Source organism: Balaenoptera physalus (genome assembly GCF_965194825.1).
Source record: "Balaenoptera physalus genome assembly, chromosome: 1".
Lineage (NCBI taxonomy): Eukaryota > Metazoa > Chordata > Mammalia > Artiodactyla > Balaenopteridae > Balaenoptera > Balaenoptera physalus.
In genome coordinates this window covers 153,584,126-153,608,386 of record NC_138882.1, presented here as the reverse complement: position 1 = coordinate 153,608,386, position 24,261 = coordinate 153,584,126, and the positions used below count along the sequence as shown (strand labels likewise).

Sequence of the window (24,261 nt, the reverse complement as noted above, 5' to 3'; positions counted from 1 at the left end):
TTCATCCTGCCTTTTCATATGGTTATTTGAAGCCTACATATTAAGCCTGACCTTAGTCCTTAGTGGAGTGGAGATTGATGTGGTTCAACAAAGAGGTATTTTACTTGGCAACAGACTCCAACATGCTAAGTCAAAGACCCATTCCAATACCTGTCCCCTGCAATGCCTTTGTGAAAATTAGAAAAACGTACATCCTCTGGGCAGATACAGGCTCACACCAGGTTTCAGTGGCTTGGAGAGTAGAGCAGTGCCTGAATATCAGCTGCCACTTGTTTCCTGCCTCTGGCACCTTTGTGACATGTACAGAATGTGTGACTCTATGTTCTGGTTTTGGCTAGTTATTGGTGTTCTATTGTTAAATTCAGAATAGAGCCTGTAGGAACAGACCAGAGAAGCTAGTTTCTGTCCCCTGCTCCCCACATCCTTTAATTATAAAGTATTCTGTGACTTACTGTTCAAACACTAAACAGATCATTCTCCTTCTTTGTCTTTATTTTCCTCTCTCTGAAAGCTCCAGGGACTGTTCTTTCCTACCTGGAATATAGAGCCCAATTTCTCAGGAATAAGTTTGGCAAGCGTAATATTCTATCCATACTTTCATCTGCCTCAGGAAAATGACTTTTTTTTAAAGTTGTTTTTTTTCAGTGCACAGACCATTTTGAAACACTAACACCAGGAATAAAGAGAAAGAAGGGAGAAAACATTGCCGACAATCCTGTCTCCTATCGTGTAAACTGTTTTTCATTTCTCCACATAACCTTGGTGACCATTGTCTCCAAGTTCCTAAATTCCAAACTCTGTCAACGTGTGTCATTTTTTATTGTTTTAATTGTTTCATTTTATTTTCTGCACTTTTTACTGAATAGTATGTCCCCCCAAAATTTCATGTTTCATTCATGCATATACCCCACAAATATTTACCTAGTTCTTATAATTTGCCAGGTTCTATTTTAGATGACAAGGATTCAATAATGAATATGCCAAAGCTCTTACCCTGAGGACTTAATGCCAGTGAGAGAGACATACAACAAACAATTCAAATGTCAGGTGCTATAAAGCAAATTAAAGCAAGGCAATGGAACAGAAAGTAATGTAGAGAGTTACCATTTTAGAAAATACCTCTTGGAGTAAATACACAATTACTTAATATTTCCCTATGATCAAACATTTGGATCATTGTTTCTGAGATTGTCTGTCAGTGAAATATACACACACACACACACACACATATATATATATATATATTTATTTATTTATTTATTTATTTATATTTTTGGCTGTGTTGGGTCTTCATTGCTGCTCAGGCTTTCTCTAGCTGTGGCGAGCGGGGATTACTCTTCATTGTGGTGCGCGGGTTTCTCATTGCAGTGGCTTCTCTTGTTGTAGAGCACGGGCTCTAGGCACGCGGGCTTCAGTAGTTGTGGCATGAGGGCTCAGTAGTTGTGGCTCATGGGCTCTAGAGTGCAGCCTCAGTAGTTGTGGCACACGGGCTTAGTTGCTCTGCGGCATGTGGGATCTTCCCGGACCAGGGCTCGAACCCGTGTCCCCTGCATTGGCAGGCGGATTCTTATCCACTGCACCACCAGGGAAGCCCTATGTATTTATTTTTTATTTAAAAATTTCCTTTAGAATGAAACTCCGAAAGAGGACTACTGGCAGTTTTAGGTCCTGGTTTTACTGTAAAGATTGTAATCACCACAATTCATGCTTCAGAGGACAAAATGTTAGCAAGAGAGGATTCTGGGAAGACGGCAAAGTAGAAAGCACCAGGTTTCTATCTTCCCACCTACACAACAACTTCACTAGCAGAATCTGCCTCATGTAACTATTTGGAACTCTGGAGTCTATTGAAGGCTTGCTTACAACTTTTAGGGGAAGATTTGCTTCTGACCACAGAGGTGCAGACAAAGAGGCAGGCAGTTGTTGCTGCGCATCCCACCCTGTTGCAAGCTCCTACCCATATAGCTAAATTCCAGGGGATTTAAAGGGCTGGCACCCCTATTTCCTCCCCCCCACATTTTTTTCTTTTCCTTCTGATGGAATTGAAGGGAGAAATAGAAGGCTCGCTTCTGGGGTTCTTTTGGAGGTTTGAATTTTCTCAGAGAAAGACAGGACGACCACAAGGATAAAAGAAACAAACCGCAGCAACATCGAAGACCTTGAAAGGAACCTGAGGGTGTCAGGGGAGGAAAAACAGCAGCCACAAGCCCAACCACTTGTGTCTTCTTCTGCCCCTTCCCACCTATCTTGCCCACCCCACCAGCCCACTCTGCCTGGGACTTGAAATCTGTGGCTGAAGGACCATCACCACATAGCTTCAAAAATAATTAACAACCCTCCCTTCCCAAACACACCCAAATTCACTCATCCAGCGTTTACTTTTTTGAATCCACTCAGAACTTTTTTTCTACAACCCCCCTCCCTAAATGGAGTTGGTGGTGGGAGGGATGAATACTGAGCTGGCCTTAGTTTTTTTTAAAGAGAATTTTTGATCCAATGAGGCCCCCCAAATAATTGAGTTTTGGGTTCTGGTTGGTTGTTTTATTTTTTTCCCCCAAATTTTAACCCCCTCCACCCCAAGCCCGATAAAACCTCGATCATGGGTTCGGGTCCCATAGACCCCAAAGAGCCTCCTTAAACTTAAGGAAGCTGGATAGCTTCCTTAACTGAGATGGGGAAGTCAAGAGTGTGGATGGGATTTTGAAGATCTTCAGTATGATAAAGGAAGCATGAAAGATAGTGAGTCGTATTTACTTGAACACTCTCCTGCAGACCTGTTCACTAGAAATATTGGTCAAGTTTACTGATGTTGGTAGTTACAAGTTTCTTAACAATTGGCTGAAGTACTCAAAGACAACCAACAACATTCCCCTCTTGCAGCAAATTCTGCTGACGCTGCAGCATCTACCACTCACTGTTGACCATCTCAACCAGCACAACACAGCCAAACTGGTGAAGCAACTGAGCAAGTCAAGTAAGGATGAAGACCTCTGGAAATTGGCCTCAGTCCTTATCAGTGACTGAATGACTGTCATCCACTCCCAGAGCAGTACCCAGCCTGCTGAGAAAGATAAGAAGAAACGGAAAGAAGAGGGAAAGAGTTGAACCACCCCTCCTGAGTGAACTTTGACTGAGGCGAAGGCTGAGACTCAGACTGAGGAGGCCCCAGAGAAGAAGAGGGAGAAGCCCAGGTCTCTCTGAACCATGGTGCCCAGTCACGTCACATTCCTTTCCACTAGGCTAGAGCTGGAGACCCCGTCTTTGGTGCCTGTAAAGAAGAATGCCAGTGCAGTGGTGGTTTCTGACAAGTACAACCTTAAACCCATCTCCCTCAAGTGTCAGAGTTCCACAGCTGCCCCAGGAGATGCTGCACCCCTTGCAGAGAAGAAATACAAGCCACTCAACATGACACCCAATGCCACCAAAGAGATCAAAGTGAAGGTCATCCCACCATAGCCTATGGAGGGCCTGGGCTTTCTGGATGCGCTCAATTCAGCACCTGTTCCAGGCATCAAAATTAAGAAGAAGAAGAAGGTGCTGTCACCCACAGCTGCCAAGTCAAGCCCGTTTGAATGGAAAACAAGCACGGAAAACAAGCACAGAACCAAGCACAGCAAACCTTCTTCCCCAGAGCCAGCACCTCCTTCTGAGGCTATGGACACAGAACGTCCAGGGACCCCAGTTCCCCCTGTTGAAGTCCCAGAACTCATGGATACCGCCTCTTTGGAACCAGAAGCTTGGGATGCAAAGCCAGTGGAGATCCTAGCCAGCTGACCCAGAAGGGCAGGAAGAGGAAAACTGTGACGTGACCTGAGGAGGGCAAACAGAGAGTATTTCTATTTTGAACTGAATGAAACTGAACGAGTAAATGTGAATAAGATCAAGGACTTTGGCGAGTCAGCTAAGTGAGAGATACTGTCAGACCAACAGGCGTTTGAGATAGCCTGGTGTCTGAGCGACAACAACATGGAGGAGAATGTGCCCTGGGTGTGCCCCTGGCTCCTGTGCTGCTCTCACCTCTCATCACCCCTGGAAGCAGTAGCCAGGATCAGTAGTACATCCAGGCTGAGCAGGAGAAAGGGATCCTTCAGGAGCTCTTCCTGAGCAAGGAAAGTCCTCACAATCCTGATCCTGAGCCCTATGAGCCTATCCCTCCAAAATTCATCCCCCTAGATGAGGAATGTTCCATGGATAAAACCCCATATGTTGAGACCCTGGAGCCTATTAGGTTGGGTGGGCTGTGGTTCACCCGACGGGGTAAGTGTTTCCAAGTTGCCTTCTGTTCTGGACGATCTTATGGAAAACATGGGTGCCGGGAAGAGCCCCCAGGGTTCTGGAGGAGGAGGCATCGATGTCCAGGAGATCGTCCCTCCATCATGGGTAGCCCTAACAGTCATCCCGCAGAGGAACTGCTGAAGCAAACAGACTATTCAGACAAGGTCAAGCAGATGCCGGTGCCACACAGACTCCTAGGCCCTGATCTGATAGCCAATGGTTTTCTACGGGGAGCCCCCAAGGGCATGCAGCACTTCCCCCCCTGGACCTAGGGGACCTATGCCAGGTCCCCATGGAGGCCCTGGGGGCCCTGGTGGGCCAGTGGTCCATGTCTCCTGGGTCCCCCAACCCCTCCCTGGGGGCAGTGCAATCTCTTCTAGGATGATCCAGGTGTCCCCATGCAGGGTGGCCTGACGCTGGGGGTACCAGGACCAGGTCCTGGACCATCCCATAGAAGCCATAGTGGCCAAGGAGGAAATGAAACTCTTCCTCCTCTTCCATTCTGAGGGACCAGAGGAGGTTGCTCTGGAGGAGGACCCCCAAATGGACGAGGGGGCCATGGTGGAGGCATGGTTGGAGGCGGTGGGAATGGGCTCCATGAAGGCCCTGGTGGAGGAATGGGTGCTGGTGATGGACATCAGCCCTATGAAGGCCCTGGATATGGGGGGCCCCATGGCCACCGGCCTCATTATGTCCCTGGTCACTGAGGCCACGACCATCGAAGGCCACCCCCTCGTAAGTACCGTGGCTATGATGGCCCTGGCCATGGAGGAGGGGATCACCAAGGGCATGATGGAGGCCACAGCCATGGAGGAGACATGTCAAACTGCCCTGTTTGTTGACATATCATGATGTTCTCATAGCAACTGCTGCTATGAGAACAACTGTGCCTTCTACCACCCGAGTGTCAATGGCCCCTCCTGCCCTAGGGAACCACCTGCCCGCCCCATCCACACACAGCCCTATGGACTGTAGCCTTGCTCCTTCCACATTTTTATGGCTTCTGTGAGGCCCATTTTCCCTTTTCCCCAGCTGATGAGCTGGCCCCCTCAGGGCCCACCTGCCTGGGTTCCTGTGGGTTTTCTGATCACTGGTGCACATTGATGTACATATTTTCCTCCAGTCTGGGGAGGAGAGAGACTGGACACATTCTGTACCTTGGACTGCTTCAGAGGAGACCCAGTTGCCTTCACTTTTTGAGGAGATTTGCCCTGTATCCCAAGCCCCTTTCTGGTATTACCCTTTTTACCTGAGAACCTAAAGCTGGTTATCCTGGAGAATACCTCTACTCTCCTACTGTGGGTCCTCCACATGCACACAGAACTCTGATGCAGGATCAGCTGCACTTATGAAATCATCCCAGTCAAATTCATTCTTCCTTATGGGGTGGGGAGATGGCAAAAGGGGTATTGTGTATCTTACTGCACTGAGAAGGCTCAATCCAGCTGGATTTGAGTTCTGGAATACACAACATGTCCACTCCTCCTCTGACACAAGCCTTACATTCTGAGTCCTTTCTCAAGTAACACTTTGCAATCTTCTGTGAATACCCAAGTTTGCATCATGGGTCTGCTAGGTTCAATGATGGCAAATTCATACTGGCATCCAGTGAAAGTTTCAGCTTGCATAGGTGAGGCCATTGATGGTGGTCTACAGCTCATTCTGGAAACTGTAAAACATTTCAGTGAGACCAGCTTTCTATCAGCTGAAGCCCAGTGTGCTGGGCCTGACAGTCACACTACTTGCACTCCTCTGGGAGTTAGCATGCTCCTGGCCTCCACCTGGAACCTTGTCAGTGTGAGGCCTCCAGCTCCCTTGCCCTGTCAGCCACCTCTGAATCCCCACCAAGTGCTTTCCTGGGTGGATTCAATAAGATGACTTGTCCTCCCACAGCCCTCTCCTTCACTTGTCTCAGCATCAGTTGTTTTCTAAGAAAACAGTGCATTGGTTGGATTTTGTGCACAGTCTTGGGTTAGAGCCACAGTGGATTTGAGGATGAGTATTTTCTTTTTCTTTTGCTTTGTATATTTTGTATATTAATAATAAACAGTGGAAAGAGAAGCAGCTTATTAAAAAATAATAGTACACTCTACAACAATAGTTGGCAAAACACACATACCAAAACTTATAGGGCTCAGTGAAATCAGTTTTAAGGGGAAAATTTGTAGCTATAAACACATTTAAAAAAATAAAGATTTCAGATCAACAATTTAACTGTACAACTTAAGGAACTAGAAAAAGAAGAACAAATTAAACCCAAAGCTAGCAGAAGAAAAAGGAAATAATAAAGATAAAGCAGAGATAAATGAAACAGAATATACAAACAATGGGAAAAAAATCAATGAAACAAAAAGTTGCTTCTTCAAAAAATCAACAAAATTGACAAACCTCTAGCTAGAGGGACCAAAAAGGAAGAGAAAAGACTCAAATTACTAAAATCAGAAATGAAAGTGGGGACATAACTACAGATTCTACAGAAATAACAAGGATTATAAGAGATTACTATCAACAAGTATATAGCAACAAATTGGATTACCAAGATGAAATGGTCAAATTACTAGAAAAATAACCCAAGACTTAATCACAAATAAACAGAAAATCTGAATAGACCTATAATGAGTAAAGAGATTGAATTCACAACCAAAAATCTCCCTTCGAAGGAAAACCCCCTTCCTGATGCCTTCATTGTTGAATTCTACCAAACATTTTAAAAAGAACAAACACCAATCCTTCCCAAACTTTTGCAAGAAATTGAAGAGGAGGGAACACTTCTTAACTCATTCTGTGTGGCCAGCATTACCCTGATACCAGAGCCAGACAAAGATACTATTAGAAAACTAAAGATCAATATCCCTTACGAACATTGATGCAAAAATCCTCAACAAAACACTGGCAAAGCAAATTCAACAAAATATTAAAAGGATTATACACCATGACCAGGTGCAATTTATTCCTGGAATGCAAGGATGTTTCATTATATGAAAATCAATCAGTACAATACATCACATTAACAGAATGAAGGGGGAGAAACCCACATAATCATATCAACTGGCACAGAAAAAGCATTTGTCACATTCAACACCCTTTCATGATACAGAACACTCAAACTTAAGAATATAAGGAAATGACCCCAATATAACAAAAGCTGTATATGAAAACCCACAGCTAACATCATACTCAGTGGTGAAGAACTGAAAGCTTTTCATCTAAGATCAGGACCAAGGTAAGGATGGATGCTCACTTTCACCACTTCTATTCAACATAGCACTGGAAGTGGTAGCCAGAGAAATTAGGCAAGGAAAAAGAAATAGAAGCACCCAAATTGGAAAGAATGAAGTAAAAGTATCTCTATTTGCAGATGGTGTAATCTTATATGTAGAAAATCCTAACGATTCCCCCCCTGAAAAAAAAAACCCTGTTAGAACTAATTAATTAATCCAGCAAAAAAGCAGGATACGAAGTCAACACAAAAATCAGTTGCATTTCTACATACTAAGAATGAACAATTTGAAAAGGAAGTTACAAAAAAAAATCCTCTTACAATAGCATCAAAAAGAGTAAAATACTTAAGAATTAACCAAGGAGGTTAAGTACAATGAAAACTATAAAACATTGCTGAAAGAAATTAAATAAGACATAAATAAATGGAAACACATCTTGTATTTATGGAATGGAAGATTTAATATTGTTTAAATGTCAATATTACCCAAAGCAATTTACAGATTCAATGTAATCCCTACCAAAATACCAACTACATTTTTTTTTTGCAAAAATAGAAAAAAAGCATATTAAAATTCACATGACATCTCAAGAGACCACAAACAGTCAAAACAATCTTGAAAAAGAAGAACAAAACTGGAGGACTCATGCTTCTTGATTTCAAAACTTCTAAAAAGCTACAGTAACCAAAACAGTGTGGTACTGTCATAAATACGGACATATAGACCAATGGAATAGAATAGAGACCCCAGAAATAAACTATCATATATATGGTCAAATGATTTTTGACAAGAGTCCCTAGATCATTCAATGGGGAAAGAACAGTCTTTTCAACAAATAATTCTGGGAAAAATGTATATACATATGCAAAATAATGAAGTTGGACTTTTAGCTAACATAATATAAAAAAATTCCAAATGGATCATGGACCTAAATGTAAAGCCTAAAAGAATAAATCTCTTAGAAGAAAACATAGGACAAAAGCTTCACAACATTGAACTTGGAAATGATTTCTTAGCTATGAATTAAGAACATAAATAACAAAAGAAAAATCAGACAAATGTACTTTATGAAAAATTTAAAATTTTGTGCATCAAAAGGCACTATAACAGAGTAAAAAGGAAAACAACAGAATGGGAGAAAATATCTGCAAATCATTTATCTGATAAGGCATTAATATATAGAATATATAGAGAACTTCTAAAACTCAACAATAAAAAAGCAACCTGATTCAAAAATGGGCAAAGTACTTGAATAGACATTTCTCCAAAGAAGATATACAAATAGCCAAGAAGCACACAAAAAGATGCTCACCATTGCTGATCATTAGGAAAATGTAAATCAAAACTATAATGTAGGGACTTCCTTGGTGGTGCAGGGGTTAAGACTCTACGCTCCCAGTGCAGGGGGCCTGGGTTCGATCCCTGGTCAGGGAACTAGATCCCACATGCATGCCACAACTAAGGAGCTGGCGAACTGCAGCTAAGGAGCCCGCAAGCCACAACTAAGGAGCCCAGGTGCCTCAACTAAAGAAGCCAGCCGGTGGGGGGGGGAGGCAGGGGTTGTGAATTGGGAGATTGTGATTGACATATATACACTAATATGTATAAAATAGATAACTAATAAGAACCTGCTGTATAAAAAAATAAAATTCAAAACAAAAGAAAAAAAGAATATAAAAACAACAACAACAAAAGAAGCCAGCAAGCCGCAACTAAGGTCCAGCCCAACCAAATAAATAAATAAAAATAAATATTAAAAAAAAACTATAATGTGATATGACCTCACACTAGTTAGGATGGCTTCTATCAAAAAAACAGAAAACAACAAGTGTTGAGAAGGATGTGGAGAAATTGGAATGCTTGTGCACAGTGATAACTAGAGAGTTATTTTTTAATAGGTATCGCTATACCTATTAAGTTTCAGTTTTACAGGATGAAAAGAGGTATGGGAATGGATGGTGGTGATGGCTGTACAACAATGTGAAGGTATTTAAAACCACTGAACTGTACACTTAAAAATGGTTAAGGGGCTTCCCTGGTGGTGCAATGATTAAGAATCCACCTGCCAATGAAGGGGACAGGGGTTCGAGCCCTGCTCCGGGAAGATCCCACATGCTGCGGAGCAACTAAGTGCGTGCACCACAGCTACTGAGCCTGCGCTCTAGAGCCCATGAGCCACAACTACTGAGCCCACATGCCACAACTACCGAAGCCCGCACGCCTAGAGCCTGTGCTCTGCAACAAGAGAAGCCACCACAATGAGGGTCCCACGCACTGCAACCAAGAGTAGCCCCCACTTGCCACAACTAGAGAAAGCCCATGAGCAGCAACAAAGACCCAATGCAGCCAAAAATAAAAATAAATAAATAAATTTGAAAAAATAAAATAAACATTTAAGTAAGAAATTATGCCAATTCTCTCAGTGTTTTTCAGAAGATAGAGCAGCAGGAATAGTTTCCAACTCATCCTATGAGGCCAGCATTACTATAATTACCAAAACCAGAGAAAGATATTACAAGAAAAGAAAACTGACCAGTCTTTCTCATGAACATAGATGTAAAAAGTCCTCAACAAAATATTAGTAAATAGAATCTAACAATGTATAAAATGAATTATATACCAAGTGACATTTTCCCCAGGTATGCAAGGCTCGTTCAACATTTGAAAATCAATTAATATAATCCATTACATCACAACCTTAACAGTCTCAAGAAGAAAAATCACATGATCATATTAATAGATGTAGGAAAAGCATTGACAAAATCCAACACCCATACATGATAAATACTCCCAGTAAACTAGGACTAGAGGGGAACTTCCTCAATGGGATAAAGAATATCTACAAAAAAACCTGCAGTAGCATTATACTGAATGGTGAGATTCCAACATTAGTGAGAAGATTTTCCACTGAGATAAAGAACAAGGAAAGGATGTACCCTCACACCACTGCTTTTTAGCATTGTCCTGGAAGTCCTAGTTAATGCAATAAGACAAGAAAAAGAAATAATTAGGGGAGAATGGACACACGTATATGTATGGCTGAGTCCCTTTGCTGTGCACCTGAAACTATCACAACATTGTTAATCAGCTATACTCCAATATAAAATAAAAAGTTAAAAAAAAAGAAAAGGAAATCAAAGTTATACAGATTGAGAAGGAGGAAATCAAACTGATTTTGTTAATAGAAGACATGATTATCTCTATAGAAAATTCAAAAGAATCAACAAAAAACCCCTCCTGGAACTAATAAGTGATTATAGTAAGATTGGAGGATACAGTGTTAACATACAAAAGTCAATTGCTTTTCTATATAAACAGTAATGAACAAGTGGAATTTGAAATTAAAAACACAATGTCACTTAACATTAGCACTCCTCAAAATGAAATACTTAGATACATACCTAATAAAATATGTATAAGAACTATATGAGAAAAACTACAAAATTTTGATTAATGAAATCTAAGAAGAACTAAGTGGATGGAGAGATAGTCCATATTCATGGATAGGAAGACTCAGTATTGTCAAGATGTCAGTTCTTCCCAACTTGATCTATAGATTCAATGCAATCCCAATGAAAATCCCAGCACGTTATTTAGAGGTTATCAACAAACTGATTCTAACGTTTATATGGAGAGGCAAAAAGACCCAGAATAACCAATAGATTATTGAAAAAGAAGAACAAGTTGGAGGATTGATGCTACCCAACTTCAAGACTTACTATAAAGTTGCAATAATGAAGACAGTATGTTATTGGTGAAAGAATAGACAAACAGATTAGTGGAACATAATAAGAGCCCAGATAGTCCCACATAAATATAGTCAACTGATCTTTAACAAAGGAGAAAAGGCAATACAATGGAGAAAAGATAATCTTTTCAACAAATAGTACTAGAACAACTAGACACCCACATGTGAAAAAATGGATCTAGACACAGGCCTTACACACTTCACAAAAATTAACTCAAAATGGATCACATCTAAATGTAAAATACAAATATATAAAACTCCTAGAAGATAACATAAGAGAAAAATCTAGATGATTTTGGGTTTGGTGATGATTTTTTAGATACAATCCATGAAAGAAAGAATTGATAAGCTGGACTTCATTAAAATTAAAAATTTCTGCTGGGCAGAAGACGCTTTCAAAAGAATGAAAATACAAGCTTCAGACTGAGAAGAAATATTTGCAAAAGATATACCTGATAATGGACTGTCCTCTAAAATATATAAAGAACTCTTATAACTCAACAACAAGAAAATAAACAACCCTTTTTAAAAATGGGCCAAAACCTCAACAGACACCTCACCAATTAAAATATACAGATGGCAAATAAGCATATGAAAGGAAAATTTAAGGGAAATGGAAATCAAATAACAATGAGATACTACTATGTATCTATTAGAATAGCCAAAACCCAAACACTGACAACATCAAAAGCTGGTGAGACTATGGAGCAACAGGAACACTCATTCATAGCTGGTGGGGATGCAAAATGGTACAGCCATTGTGGAAGACAGTTTAGTAGTCTCTTACAAAACTAAGCACACTTTTACCATACAATCCAGCAATTGTGTTCCTTGGTACTATCCAAATTAGTTGAAAACTTATGTTCACATAAAAACCTGCAAACATACTGTTTGAGGGAATGTAAAATGGTACAGCTACCGTGAAAAAACAGTATGACAGTTCCTCAAAAAATTAAACATAGAATTACCATATAATACAGCAATTCCACTCTGGGTGTATAATCAAAGAATTGAAATTAGGGTCTTGAAGAGATATTTGTACATCCATGTTCATAGCAGCATGATAGTAGCTAAAGTGTGGAAGCAACCCAAGTGTTCATCAATGAATGAATGGATAAGCAAAATGTGGTATATACATATAATGGAATATTACAGCAGTCAGCCTTAAAAAGGAAGGAAATTCTGCAATATGCTATACCATGGATGAACCTTGAAGACATTATGTTGAATGAAATAAACCAGTCACAAAAGGACAAATGCTGTATGATTATACTTCTATAAGATACTTCGAGTGGTCAAAATCATAGAGACAGAAAGTAGGATGGTGATTACCAGGAGCTGAGGGGAGGGGAAAAAGATAGTTATTGTTTAATGGGTAGTTTTGGTTTTACAAGATGAAAAGCATTCTGGAGATGAACGGTGGTAATGGCTGCAAAATATTATGAACGTATTAAATACTGAATTGTACACTTAAAAATGGTTAAGGTGATAAATTTTATGTTAAGTGTATTTTACTACAGTAAAAAAATTGGGAAAAAACCCTATACACAGATATTTATAGCAGCTTTATTCATAATTGCCAAAACTTGGAAGCAACTAAAACGTCCTTCAGTAGATAAATGAATAAATCAACTGTGGGACATCTTGAGAGTGGAATATTATTCAGTGCTAAAAAGAAATTAGTTACCAAGCCATGGATAGAAACAGAGGAACCTTAGTTTTCATTTAAGTGAAAGAAGCCAATGTGAAAAGACTACATGCTGTATGATTCTAAATATATGACATTTTGGAAAAGGTAAAACTCTGGAGTCTGTTAAGAAATCAGTGGTTGCCAGGGGTTAGGGGCAAGGGAAGAATGAATAGGCTGAGCACAGAAGATTTTTAGGGCAGTGGAACTATTCTGTATGATGCTATAATGGTAGATACACATCATTATACATTTGTCTAAACCCATAGAATGTACAGCACCGAGAGTGAACCTTAACTTAAGCAAGGATTTTGTGTGATAGCTTATCAATGTAACAGATGTACCACTCTGGTGCAGGGTGTTGATAATGGGAGAGGCTATGCATGTACAGGGGCAGGGGTGTATGGTAAATCTCTGTACCTTCTGCTCAATTTTCATGTGAACCTAAAACTGGTCTAAAAAGATAAAGACTATTTTAAAAAATCTGGCTCAACAGAGGGTACTAGATTTTCATATCGGCTTCTGCATTAGATCTCCTGCTGTCAGAGAAAACCAGAACCAGACAAGTTAAAGCAGTGAAGGCAAATTTTATTCAGGACCTATTGCAAAAGGGGAAGAGAAACCTCAGTATAGAACTGGAGTTCACTCTGTATTATACAAAAAGGACAAGGGGGGATTTATGGGCAAGGAATAGGGTGGGAGAAAGTGGATGGAAAATTACAAAGAGGAAACATCAGGGTTAAAAGGGAATTCTGGCTAAATCCATTGATAGGATTTCTGCTGAAGGCAGGCCAAGGTGGTCAGATACTGAGGGAGGGGGATTCTGGCTAAACTAACTCAGCTAGAATCTTGCTAAAACTGGAATAAGTGGGCTAAGCACAGAACCCAAGGTTAGGGCCTTGAGGGCTTAGAGGAGCCTGACTAGAGTTGGGTCTAGGAGAGTCTTTGTCACTTCAATAGTCTTGGTTACTTTTTTTATTTAAAATTACATTTTGTGATTAGATCACACTCTCTGGTCTACAGGACACTTCCCAAGGGCTCCTTTCTAAATTTGGATTAGGAAGAAAGATCACTGAATAACTACTTCCTTACAAAGGTACATGTAGATGCTAAAGGCATTCAAGATAAGTCTTCCCCCACTTTCTTGTTTTTATACACTGAGAAAAGAATATCAGGATGAAAAAAAGTTGTAGTTCCCTCCCACAACCTAATAAAGGCAACTGGTATATAATTCAAATCTTGGCTTTACCCCTGAATAGCCATGTTTCTATTCCTATAAAACAGGAATGTCAACATTAACCTTTCAAGGCTCAGGCTAATAAGTGGAAGTTATGATTTTATATATATATATATATATATATATATATATATATATATATATATATACACACACATATATACATACATATCTGTTTATATATATATATGAATTATGTTAAAATATTCACATGTTATATAGATATACACAATATAATACAATAATAGATCCCATTTATTTTATATAGTTATATATATTCCAACTAAGTGAAATAAAGGACAGTTACATGAAGAAGATAGTATTTAAGGAGGGTCTTAAAAGATAGTTGGATTTCAACAGAAGGGAACAGCATGGCAAAAGATGGCAAAAGATCAGAAGTGGAAAAGCACAGTGAAAACTGAGGGCATGGTAAGTAGTGTGATATGGCTGGAATATAGGATGCCTGGTTGGAGTCAGAGTCACATGGGAGATCAGGATGGGACCAAATGGTTCAAGGTCTTAATGCCATGCTAAATTTCTGAACCACAAGTCTATGAATGCTCTCTGATTACATTTTTCATGGCAGTAGTGTGGAGAATGGATTGATGGTGCAGAGGTAAGGGCTTCATTAAGAAGTTGTCACAATAGTTCAGAGGGGACAAGGAAAATGGCAATAGGAGAAAAGAGGCAAATGCCTGAAAATTTCCTCCCAAATGATCCAATAATTTTATTTGTCCAAGCCAGAGAATTAAGTAATGATTCTTGGGGATGTGTGAAAGATTCTGATAAAAAACATGGCATTAGGGATACACCTATTTAGGTGGGAGCCATTAATAGGAAGGAAGGCAAGTCTTGGAAAAGAGGGTAAATAGCAAAATGGTTATATTTAATATGAGATATGAGTACATTTAAATAAAATATGTGATTTTATAGAATAGGGACTCCAAAGTTAGAGCACTTAGGCCCATGCCAGTTTGACACAGTTCTGCTTCCAAGAATCCTTTCTGATCCTCACCCAATGGTCTAATCACTCCCTTCTGTGCCCTCTAAAAACCTTTGGTGGTGGGTGACAGAAGAACTCATCTGTTTACTTGTCTTCCCAGCTGGATTCTGGGCTCCATCAGGAACTAGCCAGGTTTCCCTAGTGCCTAGCATAGGGTCTACGGAAAAAAAAAAAATCAGTAAATGATGAATGAAAGAAATGGAGTCAAGACCCAATTTTAGTCTCTTGTTGAATGAATATTAGGAACATTCTCATCTTTCTTATTTCCTTCCTTTACATACATTGCTTCTTGAGCTCTTTGTTCATTCAACCAAGAAGAAAGCCTACATTGCCTTAGGCAATGTGCCAGGCCTTGCACAGAGGAGGTACAGATGATTCAGCTTGATCAGGCTGTGACAGAGAGATGCTCAGGGACTGAGAGCACAGAGGAGGCAACTAACCCAGACTGGAGGGTTAGGAGAGGCTTCCCAGGGGTACCAAAGTTGAGTCTAGGAAGACAAGTGGGGATAAAGTTTACCTTAATGGGAGGTATAAGGTCAGGAGTGGGAAGAAGTGAGTTTCTGTCAGAGAAAAAATATGGGTAAAGGCCTCAGCCAGAGGGACTAGTTCTCTAGATAACTGAAACTACTTTATTTAGACATCCTAGAGTTTAGAATATGCAGGGAACAATGCCGCTAATGAGATTGGAGAGGTAGCCAGATTTGTAAACAATTTAACAATTAATACTTAGTCATAACAGCATTGGGAAGCCATTGAAGGTTTTAAAAGGCTTAAATTCCCCCTAGGGGAATGACATGATCATATTTATATTTAAAAAAGATAACTCAACTGTACAAATAGTGGATTGAATGGGAGCAATGGTGAATGCAGGGGAAAGAGTTCAAAGTATTACAGTAGAGAAATGATGGTAGCTCGTACTATGGTGGTGGGAATGGAAAGAAAGAGAACAATTGGTAGAAGAATCTTTCTGGCTGTGATGTAGGAGGTTTAGGAAGTGACTGGGGAAGTAGGGAAGGTTCATTAGTGAGTTTGGACTCTATTCTGAAGGGATAAATGGTAAACCTTTTAACATTTTAATCATGGGAGTGATCCATTCAGATACGGGTTTAAAAATAGATCACTTGGCTGACGATGGTGAGAAGACTGTCAAAACAGCGCACAGGTAAGAGCTGAGACAAGCGAGGTGGGCGCAGTGCGTCTGGGGAGGCACGGGAGACGCAGGAGAGGTTTCGGAGTCACGTCTCAGACTGTCAGAGAAGCAGAAACTGACGCAGGCCCAAGAACAGCTGCTGGGGACTGGAGAAGGCGAGAGAGGCGGGGGGGGAGGGGGGGACGCGCAGCTGAGAGCCGCCCACGCCTCCCAGCGCCGGGGGCGGGACCAGAGAACGCACGGCGGCGTGACGCAGGGCCGCAGCTGGCCTCGTTCTGGCCGCCGCCGCCGCTTTCAGGCGGAGTAGGATGAGGCCCGCGGCTGCAGCTCCGGCGTCGGCGGGGGCAGCAGCAGCTGAGGCAGCAGCTGAGGGAGCCGCGACGGCCGCGCCCCCCCGCTCCTGACCTGGATTAGGCCCAGCAGCTCCGTGGCCGCCGCCGCCCCGCGGGGGGGCGGGGTGGGGAAGTGCTTCGTCTCCCCGCCCCCCCCCCCATCGCCGCCGCCGCCGCCGCCGCCTCGTAGGAGGCTACCGCCGCGACCCTAGGGAAACCGCGGCCCAGCCTTAAGCCCCCAACCCCGGGGGCTGGCATGAGCGGCTATTCGGCGGCGCCGGGGGGCGGGTTAGCCGTCGCCGCCTGAGCCCCGGCCTGCCGCCCGACCCCACCTCGCTGACCGAGGCTGACCGCGGAGCGTGCGAACGACCCCGCTACTGCTTTCTTCCTTCCCCAGATCACACACCCCAGCCCCGGAAGATGGGGAACTGCCTCAAGTCCCCCACTTCGGATGACATCTCCTTGCTTCACGAGTCTCAGTCCGACCGGGCTAGCTTTGGCGAGGGGACGGAGCCGGATCAGGAGCCGCCGCCGCCATATCAGGTAGGGGAGGGTGTGTGTTGGGGAACGGGGGTGCGAGGAGTAGGGGCAGCTCTGGCTGAGATTGTGGGATTTTCGGGGCTGTCACTGCCCCTGGCCTCGGCAACACCTGGCCTGAGGGGCACTGACCCCCTTAGGGCTGGGTATGAGGGTGATTGCTCCCCACCCTCAGGATAGGGGGAATCCTTCACCTCCCCTCAAGCACTGCGTGGGGATGGTACTTGTCCTTGAGTTCTGGGATTCGAGTATGTGTGATATCCCCTTGGCCTGTGGCTGGTGGTTAGATGGTGGAGTTTGGAAGTGATATTTTCCTGCCTTTATGTCTGAACTGTAAGGTTTGGAGATGATTTCCTCATCGCATCGCCGGCTGGATTTTGGGTTCTGGATAGGTGGTTACCCCCTCCCCCCCGTTTATACTTTCAAGTGTGATCGTTCTCTCCTCCCTCCTGTCTGTCTGTATTCATTGGATCTGGTAGGCGTTCATTTCTCCCTCTGCTTGGGAGGAGATTTCCAAGTAGTGATTTTGGTTCCAGCAACATCGAGTTACTTGTTTATATATATGTTTATATTAATTTTTAATCCCTCCTTTTGCTCCACCCCTATGACACACCTTTTAAACGCGCTGACTTAAGAGAACTTGCTTATCTTGAACTTTGGAAACCTTCAAACCTTACTTGAGAAATACCTTCTGTTACTCGTGGTTCTCCCTTTGTATCAAAGACTTGTCTTCTAAATAGCTTCACTGCTTTTTGTACAGCAATCAGCAGCTCCAGATATCTTTACACAATAAAGAGCTAAAGACCGCTTTAGAAAACTCAAAATAGATATGCAGATGTTATAATCCGTAATATATATAAACCTTTCCTCTACTTTTTCAATTTTAAATGATGCTGATTAAAAACTTTTTCCCCAGAAGGGCTTGGATAGTTAAGTGGCTTAATTTTTTTCATGAATGGGGTTTAATTTTCAAACTGGGCAGTCTCCTTTGTTGTTTCATGTGGTGACATCATTATCTAGTGTTATTCTTTTCTCATTCCTATGTAAATCAGTGTCTCACCACACCAGAAAAACCTGATCACATATGCTGGTTTTCTGAATAAAGCCCTTCAGGGGCCTTTCATATATGCCAATAAAGTCCAGTCTTTTAATTGTGGCATACAGAAGTCTCCATGATTTCTCTCTCACATTCATATTCCAGGCCTATCAAATACAACAGCCTGTTCACACCTCTCTGCCTTAGCTCCAGTTGCCCCCTCTGTTTGGAGCCCTTCACCCAAGGTCAGCGGTGAACACGTAATCCTCTTTGAGGACTCAACTCTATCTGAAGTCCCTACATTCCCCTCCCTCTCACCCTGAATCCGTTACTCCCTTCTTTGTGTCCCCCCTGAAGGAAGTGTCCACACTTTCATAAGCAGCCCATTTAACACTTGAATGTTATCCTTGTTTAGTTAGATGTGTGTCTCATTCTTGAGGCATTTCCCTCCTCCAGTATAAGCTGCATGCAGGTAGGGACCCTGTTTCCTGTTTGTTGTATATGCAGCATCTGGCTCATAGTAGATGCTTAGTAACTGGAGTAAGTGAAGACTGTAAGCCCTTGCGAACAGGGACTATGTCCCCCGTGCTTAGTGCAATTTCTGGCACATAAGCACTTAAATGTTGAGTGAATTAATGAATTTGAATTCAGTTGTTTTGTAAATTTACACACCCATTTCTTCCAAAGAATTGTCACAAGGGAAGTCTCTTAAAAAATCCAAGCTAAGTCTAGATGTTTTTCTGAGTCTTTGAAGCAAGTAAATAGTTTATATTTCACTCTTGGTTTCCTTCATAAATGCTATAGGACAGTGTGCTTATTTCAGTTTCATAAGCAAATTTTTTTAGAGGTATGAGTTTTTATTTCAAAATCTCCTTCCATGTTCCCTAGCCCCCTTCTAGGCAAGTCAAATATCTTTGACTTTCTACACTCTTTCTCTTATATCCTTATGACAAATACAGTGTTAAGAATAACTTCTTTAGAATTTATGGGAATTTGCCTTTTCCAGGAGGATAAGATGATGAGAGTTTTTTTGGTGTCATGAAGGAACGTTTTTTGAAACATGTTGTTTGTGACAGCGGGAGTTTTTTGTGGTTGCCATTTCCTGAAATGAACGACCCAGATACTGATATGCAAATTTGGCATCAATTTGAAAGAAGTAATTTGTTTAAAGATAGAAGCATAAAAAGAAACTTTTGTAGAAATTTGTCTTACGTGAAGGAATTGAGGTTTTTAGGAATGTAAATCAGGTGGTCTGAGAAACACTAATCCAAGGTAAATGATTTATATTTTCAGTGGATAGAAGTGACTTGTTTCTTCAAAAATAGTGTATAATTGACAGAGCTACAGAAATATTGGCTTATTTCCTTAAAGAATAGTCTCAGTTACAGTAGGATTTTTTAAAAATTCATAGAGGGCATAACTGATTATAAAGGAACACATCTGGTATTTCTCTGTAGTGAGTGGTTAAAAGAAAAGATGTACAATTTATCTATATGCCAAGAGCTCTATATAAAAATCTTCTGTAAGGTCCAGTTATTTCTTATTAGCAGGATCTGAGATTTGTTTTATCTATTTATGCTTAAATGTAAGCACTGCACTACTGTGGTCAAAGTTGATGGGAAGTACATATTTCTCTCCTGGGTTTCTTTTGTAGCCTCCTAACTGGTCTCCCTGCTTTCACCCTTACCCTCCCTTTAGTCTATGCTTAACCCATCATCCAGAGTGATTATGGTAAAACAGATCATGGCACTCTACTCAGCTTTCTGTGGATCCTCATTTCGTTCAAAGTAAAAGCCAAGTTCCTTAGTGTCCCATAAACCCTACATGATCTATACCCTCTGCTCCCATACATAGCTCTTACGACACCTCTTACTACTCTGCCCTTTGCTGGCTTCCTCTGGTCTCCTTGTTTCTAGGATACTCCAGGACCTTTACTCTGTTTTTTTCTGTGCCTTGAGTACTCTTCCCCCAGGTATCATCATGGCTTACTCCCTTACCTTCAAGTTTTTAGTCAAATGACACCTTCTTACACCCTCTCCGACCACCCTATTTAAAGGTGCACTTGCCTTGGCACCCTGGAATTCTCGCTTACCCTGTTCTGTTTTTCCCCATAGCATTTATCACTTTCTAACACATTATCTTTACTTATTATATTTATTGTTTATTATCTGTCTCCTCCTGCTAGGCGGTAAACTCCCTGAGGAAAGGGGAGTTTTTAAAAAATTGTTGTTTCCCAAGTGCCTAAATAGTGCCTGGCACACATTAGGCACTCAGTTGTTGGTTGAATGACTGGATTTCTTTTAAATGAATTAATATATTTATTTTGAGGCAAGTGCAGTAGAATGTTTTATAAGAATTATGCACATTCCTAGTGCCTTTTCCTTTATAATGGATCATTTTTAAGGAATCAATCCCAAAAATCAAATCCCAATAATATTAAATATAGGAATTGGTTTAAAATAATTATTGATAAAATAGGTTTTTTTCACCTTGTTTATATTCTATAACAAAATGTTTATTTTGTGAGAAAGGACTTAAATCTTTGTCCTTAAAGAAATTGGAGGGAAGAGGTTAGAGCTTTTCTTGAATTAGAAGGTAAAAAACAAAGAAATTTGGCATGCTGTCTACTCTTTCCTTCCTGAATGTTTAAAAAGAATACAGAGGAAATCTGCCCATCAAGGGCAGTCTTAGAAGGGTTGTGAGAGGGAGGATAAGTCATGAAAGGCTGAGGAATGAGGGTTGATAAGAGGAAAGGGCCAGGTAGGTAGCCCAGCTTTGAAAGGTGTAAGTGAACAGATTGAGAAACCACTAGTCACTCTAAGACCCCCATTTCTCATGGCTAATTCAGGAGTGGCACCCTGTTAAATTAATATTCATTGACAACAAAAAAGCGCTTTACAGTACTTTAATCTGAATATATATACACATATATAAATAAAGCGGTATCTCTCACTTTTGCAGTAGTCATATAGTTTGAGATTTACTAATCCCTTCTGCCGTGCACTTTGTGATTAATACACTTGAGGTTTTAAAATCAGAAGAAAAATTATTGGTAATACAGCACTGAGTGCAAGTGTAGCTCTGGTTTTGGAGTCAGATGGGTCTGAGTTCATATCCTGGTTCATATCACTTACATGTAAAATATGAAGAGAGTTTATCAGATTATGTTGTGTCTTGAGGAACTTCTTTCACAGATAACAAAACATAACATTTTGGATATTGCAAACTCACTGAAGGTTACTTTTTTTTTTTAAGGCTTAGTCTCTCCTGTAGAACTCATTAAAAGTAACCCCTCTTGTTTAAAGATCTAGAATATAAGAAAATACTCATTTTTAAGCATTCAGAGCTGTAATAGTGATAATACCTTGTTTTTCTGGTATCTTTATGAAGTTAAGTTCAGGTAGTTGAATTTTTTTTTTTTTTTAAAGTAAACTTCATGATCCTTCATTCTGGTTGTGCCCATATTAATCTGTGGTCCCTACTGTTTTATTTATTTATTTATTTATTTATTTATTTATTTATTTATTTATTTATTTATTGGCTGTGTTGGGTCTTCGTTTCTGCGCGAGGGCTTTCTCTAGTTGCGGCAAGCGGGGGCCACTCTTCATCGCGGTGCGCGGGCCTCTCTTGTTGCGGAGCACAGGCTCCAGACGCGCAGGCTCAGTAGTTGTGGCTCACGGGCCCAGTTGCTCCGCGGCATGTGGGATCCTCCCAGACCAGGGCTCGAACCCGCGTCCCCCGCATCAGCAGGCGGACTCTCAATTACTGCGCCACCAGGGAAGCCCTGAATTTTTTTTTTTTATGTATTAGTGTTTTGTTTACTATTTTGTTGGAAAGTACCTCAATGTATCTCACATATCTTGCTCTTATTAAACAAATTATTTAACTTAAAAAAAACTCCCTTTATGTGAAATTTTATCCCTCCCCTCTTGAAATTTTACCTTTTCATTGAGGTGCAGATCAACTCCAACCTCTTTAATAAAGCCTCCACTGACCATTTTTTTCCCCTCTCCTGATTTCTTCAAGTGCAGTATTTTCTGTTTGTAATATTTATCTGGAAATCATATATTATCTTATTAGCTCTCAGTGCTTTAACATTTATTATTTTTCCAGATTACCAATTCCTTAAAAGTGAGAATGATGTGTTAAGATTTTAAAAGTTTCTCAGTGGAGTGGAATGGTACCTTACACATTGTAGACACCTGGTGTCTAACTTAGAACTCTGTCTTCTCCCTCTTATACTGTCACCACTGGAACTGAGGTCTACATGACCTCTCACAATTACCTATTTGATGTCTCCTCTTCTCCCATGCCTTTCATCCCCAACCATTTATTGTTCAGTAAATTCTATCCAAATCAGATTCCCTTTCCTCTTAATCCTTAATGATTCTTCCCGACTCACCACTGAAGATCTGTTGTAGCATTCAGAGTTATGATCTGGCTTCTTTTATACTTTTCCAGCTTTTCGTAGTCTTGTATAAAACCTATACTCTAGTCAGACTGAAGTTTGCTATGTTCTGTATATGCCTTCTGCTTTCCAGCCTCTGCCTTTGCTCATTCTATTCCTGTTGCCCAGAATACTCCTCTTAATCATTCCCAATGTAAATTTTAGCTTGCAATGTCCAGCTCAAATGTTATGAGTCCTTTTCTGATCTCCCCCAACATGAATAACTTCTTAATCTGAACTCATTTAGCACTTTGTTTACCATTCTTAGGACACTTCTTTACCCTTCCTATTTGAATTTAATTATTTATAACAATGTTGCCTGTACCCTACTAGAATCCAAGTCTGATGATTCATCTTTGCATTGCTAGAACTGTGCTTTTCACATAGCAGGCACTCAAATACTTGAGTAAATGTGAAAATCAGTTATTGTGTTTTTCTGTGAGTGTGAAGTCTTATGGTTGTTCGATTCTTTATAAATTGTTCCCAGAATCCTGTGCTTTAGTGTTTGGCTTTTGTACTTTAAAGGGTTCTGCTATTTTTCTCTCCCACATTAACTAGTTTATCTGACTATATTCAGTTTTGTCCTATCACTTCTAATTTATAATGTGCATAAGCTTTGGGAAAGTTAATCTGTTTACCTCATCTTCATTTGAGTTTGGTCTGTGTTCTGTGTAGCTCAGCTTGCCTCTTCTTTTTTTTTTAATAACTAAGCAAATATCTTTGCCTATTTATTTGTAACCATTGTTACAAGGTTTTTGTTTGTTTATGCATGACCTACCCCTCTGGATGTCCTTTAATTAAGGCTGATTCTTTGCCATTAAGAATGTATGAGCACCTTTAAGAGTAGGACAGTCTGTGTGTCAGTTTAATTCTAGAGTTAATTATAGGGTAACTTGAGAAGATAGGGGTAATGAGTACTTGGTACATAAGGTCTGAGAACTTGACTTTCTTTTTTTTTTTTTTTAAACATCTTTATTGGAGTATAATTGCTTTACAGTGGTGTTAGTTTCTGCTTTATAACAAAGTGAATCAGTTATACATATACATATGTTCCCATATCTCTTCCCTCTTGCATCTCCCTCCCTCCCACCCTCCCTATCCCACCCCTCTAGGTGGTCACAAAGCACCGAGCTGATCTCCCTGTGCTATGCGGCTGCTTCCCACTAGCTATCTATTTTACGTTTGGTAGTGTATATATGTCTATGCCACTCTCTCACCCTGTCACATCTTACACCTCCCCCTCCCCATATCCTCAAGTCCATTCTCTAGTAGGTCTGTGTCTTTATTCCCATCTTGCCACTAGGTTCTTCATGACCTTTTTTTCCCCTTAGATTCCATATATATGTGTTAGCATACTGTATTTGTTTTTCTCTTTCTGACTTACTTCACTCTGTATGACAGACTCTAACTCCATCCACCTCACTACAAATACCTCCATTTCATTTCTTTTTATGGCTGAGTAATATTCCATTGTATATATGTGCCACATCTTCTTTATCCATTCATCCGATGATGGACACTTAGGTTGCTTCCATGTCCTGGCTATTGTAAATAGAGCTGCAATGAACATTTTGGTACATGACTCTTT

The 24,261-nt window shown here is 40.8% G+C and overlaps 1 protein-coding gene and 1 pseudogene across 2 annotated transcripts in view; both read left to right on the top strand.

Annotated features, from left to right (window-relative positions):
• The first annotated feature begins 2,599 nt into the window (after nucleotides 1-2,599).
• Nucleotides 2,600-9,165, top strand: LOC309644962 (serine/threonine-protein phosphatase 1 regulatory subunit 10 pseudogene; annotated as a pseudogene). The gene has a single exon. The product of its transcript is annotated as a serine/threonine-protein phosphatase 1 regulatory subunit 10 pseudogene (transcript).
• Nucleotides 9,166-16,616: 7,451 nt separating this feature from the next.
• RNF11 (ring finger protein 11) overlaps nucleotides 16,617-24,261 on the top strand; it is a 34,669-nt gene continuing 27,024 nt past the window's right edge. The window contains exon 1 of the mRNA XM_082431166.1: nucleotides 16,617-17,196. Coding sequence (XP_082287292.1) covers nucleotides 17,074-17,196 — 123 coding nt within the window. The 5' untranslated portion in view covers nucleotides 16,617-17,073. The remainder of the gene's footprint in view (nucleotides 17,197-24,261) is intronic.